Source organism: Bufo gargarizans, chromosome 3 (assembly GCF_014858855.1).
Source record: "Bufo gargarizans isolate SCDJY-AF-19 chromosome 3, ASM1485885v1, whole genome shotgun sequence".
Classification (NCBI taxonomy): domain Eukaryota; kingdom Metazoa; phylum Chordata; class Amphibia; order Anura; family Bufonidae; genus Bufo; species Bufo gargarizans.
The window spans coordinates 236,889,055-236,894,335 of record NC_058082.1 but is presented as its reverse complement, the minus strand read 5'-3'; the positions used below and the strand labels follow the sequence as shown (position 1 = coordinate 236,894,335).

The 5,281-nt window shown below is 37.7% G+C and overlaps 1 protein-coding gene across 1 annotated transcript; it reads left to right on the top strand.

Moving 5' to 3' along the window:
- The first annotated feature begins 785 nt into the window (after window positions 1-785).
- Window positions 786-3,778, top strand: OXGR1 (oxoglutarate receptor 1). Its single transcript, XM_044287547.1, has 2 exons — window positions 786-922; window positions 1,507-3,778. Exon 2 carries the CDS (start codon window positions 1,508-1,510, stop codon window positions 2,492-2,494), a length of 987 nt encoding a protein of 328 aa, XP_044143482.1. The 5' UTR covers window positions 786-922; window position 1,507; the 3' UTR covers window positions 2,495-3,778.
- Window positions 3,779-5,281: the final 1,503 nt, after the last annotated feature.

Genomic DNA, 5,281 nt, shown 5'->3' with positions numbered 1-5,281 from the left:
ACAAGTGAGTGCTGAGGTTTTTAATATATGACGCATGTAATAATTTACATGGTGGCACAGGTTCCAGAGGCTCCTTTAAATAAATGACCCAAACACTAAATAGTAATGAATTAATTTATTTAATGGATTAATGTTCGTTATTTAATGGATGTTCGTTATTTACTATATTAACCAACTTACCATTACATATAAATTATTCTATAATAACTAACTTTTTGTCCACTCAAAAACATTTGAGCGTCTTACCCCATAAAGAACTTCGCGACAGTTAGGCAGGTGGAGAGGGAAAAGTTGTTTTCCAGCGCAGAGAATGCACAATTACAGTTTGCTTCCTTCTCTTATAGGTCACCCAGCCTTAACCGTTAGGCTGCCATCCAGTGATGGTGAAGAGGACGATAACAGCTCATCCTTGGAGTTGAACTTCGCGGATGACACCTATCACTAGGTAAGATAACTTTATTAACATAATTAAATACAGTGAACGGAACCTTGTCACCATGTGTTCCCTTCATTGTATTACACGATGAGTAAGGGCCCATGCATTATGACATAAGTTTTCATTGCTTATTTCTATGACGTTTGTGTCCCAGAATAATATCACAACTACATGCTTGACACATGTGTCAGAGTGACCCTGAGCTGCACATTGCATAAATGTAGGAACAGATCCGCCTCCCATAATAACTACTAACTCTGTCATGATTTACATGTCAACATTATTTGGATATGGGTGGAATCAGGCTACCAAAGCAGCACTTTCATGTTGAGCTGTGAGCGTTGTGTCTTCGTAGCACGTACAGTACAACTATTCTGTGTGATTATTTGCTTGATTCCAGTGAAATAACGATTGAATAGTTTTCTATTGGATAACCAGTCCTAATGTGCAGGTGACAAAACTCCTCAGGAAATCATTTTGAGACAGGTATGGTACTCATTTTACAATTACATTTTATACAATTATGAAGTGCATTTATGATGACTACACATTGCAGATGTCATTCTCAAAGAACTTCACATTCTTGTCTAGTTGAAAAATACTCATGAATATGAAGTTAAAGGGGTTGTTCACTTTTAGTGTGCTTTTTTTTTTTCAGCCCCTCCAGTGTGGCCGAACCCAATGACTGGCTGCAGCAGTGACATGTCACTCCTGTGTCGTGTGACACAGTGATCTCCCAATATGTTTGACGCATCTTTGGATATTTTGTACTAAAATTACATCGACTAAATTTTAGCACAATTTTTACTCATTAGCTTATTTTAAGCCATGCCATCATTCATGATCATCCACAGACTTTGTGCTAAAGTCCAATGTTAAGCAAGCCCTAAAAAGGGTCTAAATCACATGATAAATGAGGTTCAAAACATGTCATTTTTTTGCCAATTATTCTTGTACATTTAGTTTAGTAAACCTTCCCTATACAATGCAGATTGTATTATAAATGAAATATATGTACATATGAGAACGCAATTACATATTCTGTTAACTATACCCCTTCTTTCTAGCAGAATGACAATGAATAATGAATCCGAATACATCTTCAATTCCTCCTTCATGTCCAGCGACACAGAAGTCTCAACAAACTGTACAAACCCTTTAGTAGACAAATTGATAAAAATATACTTTCTACCTGCAATGTACAGCATCATCTTCATAATTGGATTTCCAGGAAACATTATTGCAATTACAGTATATGTCATGAAGATGAGGCCATGGAGAACCAGCATCATTATTCTGCTGAACTTGGCCATCACAGATCTTCTGCACCTTAGCAGTCTTCCTTTCCTGGTATACAATTATGCTAATAAGGAAAAGTGGACTCTTGGAGACTTTACGTGCAAGCTCATCCGCGTTGCATTCCATTTTAACCTATATGGCAGCATTCTCTTCCTGACCTGTTTCAGCATCTTCCGCTACTTTGTCATTGTTCATCCAATGAAATTTCACTCCATCCACAAAAGAAGATGGGCAGTCATAGCGTGCGCTGCTGTGTGGGTAATTGCATTAATTGAGGTCCTTCCAATGGTTGTTTTCATGAGAAATGTTCAAGATACTGTGGCTTGCATGGACTTTGCAGTGTCTGTTGATACATATAATGTGCGTTGGTATAATTGCTTCCTCACTTCCATTGGATTTGCACTACCTTTACTAGTAGTGACTCTATCCTATACTTGCATCAACTTCAGCTTAGCAAATGGACCATATACCAATGATGCTCATAAGATAAAGGCTCGACGCCTTGTTGTCATTCTTCTGGTAGTATTTTATGCTTGTTTTTTACCTTTACATATTTTTAGAGCTATTCGTATCGAAACTCGGCTGTATCCAGTAGACTGTGTATATGAAAAGCATATCCATGCCACATACATAGCATCTAGACCCATAGCTTCGCTTAATACATTTGGCAATTTGTTACTGTATGTTGCTGTGGGGGGAAACTTCCGGCAAGCTATTCAGTCACTTTATAAAGCTAACCCTTATGAACAACAACCGTAAATCTGATGAGTTTTATACATTAAATCCAATGCTGTATACTACAGATAAAACATAAAGGTGAATGCACTTCCAATAGCTAATATCATATAGATATTATTTTCAGCAACATTTTCCTAAATACAAAAAATAATAATTTAAACATATAATCCTAACTGCCTTTCTCTGTGATATTTTGCATGATTTTGCATCATCGTTGTCATCTTTGTTTAAAACAGAAAGTCAGGTCACTCCATGTAATGCGTTGATTTAATCTAAAAGGCAGATAAAGAATGGTCACATCCAGAAGATATGCAGAAATCTACTAATTAGTTATAGATTAGTAACATAGCAACATAGTTTATAAGGCTGAAAAAATACATCTGTTCATCTGTCCAAACAGTAAATTAATCTATCAGTTCAGTGTTTAATTGTCCTATATTCCAGTATTAATGAATGGATGACCATGCTGTAGGTGGCCAGGTAACCAGGTCTTGATTCTGGCTCATAGAAGGGTATTTTGGGCATATGAAAAGAAATGATTGGCCTTAAACAACCTTTCAATGGGTTTAGCCATCTAATGTAGTTCTGATCAATGGAACAAAATGCTAGGACAAGTAGACAGTTACATTATTATCCTTGGACATTGTCATAGATGCAGTATTCACTAGGCTTCGGCGAATCAAGCTTCGGATCATAGATCCATAGTTGATTTGTTAAAAAACTTTGATTCCGTACAGCATCAAAATGTATTGGCTCCGTGTAGACAAACTTCGTCTTGGACGAAGTTGCGCAAGACTTCGGTGAATGTCTTCAGTATTCCTATCTGCATTTATTTAATTTTTTTTTAAATAGGAATCTAAAGTCGGCTTTGGTACCGGAGCTGACGTTTGATTCTTATTTTAGAGCTGTAAGGAAACAGTTTTTTAATAAATCAACTTTGGATCTATGATCCAAAGCTTAATTTGCTCAAGCCTAAAATCACAGTACACGCTGCTAAGGACCGGTAATCGCAAGACATGGGTCATTTGTTATTGGATTACCAGGTTTGTACTTGAAAGAAAACGCAGGTAGATACTGTATACACAACATGACCTGAAATATAAACTGTAATTACAGGGTAGTAATGAGTACTCATCCCTGATATACCGTATATTCTAGTCTGGCTGTTAATTATCTTTGTATAGCAAACTATTATATTCTGCTCATGTCAAAGGTGTATCCATAAAACTAATTTGCTGATCAGTAAGGACTGTACTCCACCTATGTCCTATAACTCTTATAACTAAAATATGTGTATCAATTGATTCAGCCAATAAACCCCAACTTAATGTGAATTAAAATGGCTTTTGCTTTTACTGCATACGGGGTGTGTATATTAGAGCTTTCTTTGGTATCATAGACATCAAAGTCATGATAGGTTTAGAGTACAGCTACACTGTCAGGTTTCCTGATGCTGGTTTGGAATCCAAAACCAGGAGTGGATCAAAGAAGGAGCGAAAGTATAAAGGACAGATACGACTTCTCTTTTTAAATTCACTCTTGATTTTGCCATCGAAAACTGCACGCAGAAACCTGAGAGTGTGCTGCCGATTGCACTTTTTCGATGTGGTAAAACTGCAGCCTAATCCATGGATAGATGCACATGTAACATAGCCACAGATTTACAGCAAGTTCCTCTGTGTAAAGCCTCATGCACACGACTGTATGTATTTTGCGGTCCGCAAAAAAATGGATCCGCAAAAAATACGGATGATATCCGTGTGCAGTCTGTATTTTTCTAAATGGAACAGCTGGCCCTTCATAGAACAGTACTATCTTTGTCCGTAATGTGGACAATAATAGGACATGTTCTATTTTTTTGCAGGACAGAAATACGGACATACGGAAACTAAATGCACACGGAGTACCTTCTGTTTTTTTGGCGGACCCATTGATATTAATGGTTCTGTATACGGTCCGCAAAAAAAACGGTTTACAGCCACACAGTCAGGATTCTTCAGGCAGTTTTGGAAGCCAAAACCAAGAGTAAATTAAAAAAAAGAGGAGAAGTCGTACCTGTCCTTTATACTTTCTCTCCTTTTCTGATCCACTCCTGATTTTGGCTTCCAAAAATTGCACAACCTGTAAACTTAGCTTTAGGCCTTATTAACACAAACATATTAAAATCATCCGTTTTATAACCGCAAAACAAGGACGATTTTTATATGCCAGTGGTATGCTCACATAGGACATGGACATGGCAACCATCCAAGACAATTGTATCCAAAGGTATTAAGGTCCTGAAGAGTTCCACAACGTTGTAATATACTTTGGGAATAATTCATAAAGACTAGCATTTCTTCAAAAAAAATGCTAGTATAAGATGCGCTCCTGCAAGGGGAATTCCCCTTTCTTTGTCAGTTCCTCACAATGTTTAAGATCTCTCCATACTGTCAGTGAATAGAACATTCATGTGCTAACTCTAGCAATCTTACACACTTGGGCTACCATGGGTAAATAAAGAAAAATGAGAAGATGCAGACTCTGCCCTGGAGGGTTAGGCCATACCTAGTGGCTGTGGTCAAGACGGGGCCGGGGGACGGCTGAAACCTGCTTGGCTATGCAAGGAGGAGCAATCTGTTATAGATCATTAAAGAGGTTGTCCAGTCTCAAAATCAAAATTCTTTTGATGTGCTGCTAAGCAAGCACAGACATGAAAAACAGATATTGGGGGCATATGTATGCAAGACGAGGGGTCACCATGCATACATATGCCCCCGATACCTGTTTTTCATGTCTGTGCTTTCTTTTCCCCCTGTATAGGCATCA

Coding starts and splice junctions, on each gene's coding strand:
- OXGR1 (XM_044287547.1), top strand. CDS start 1,508: ATGACAATGAATAATGAATCCGAATACATCTTCAATTCCTCCTTCATG.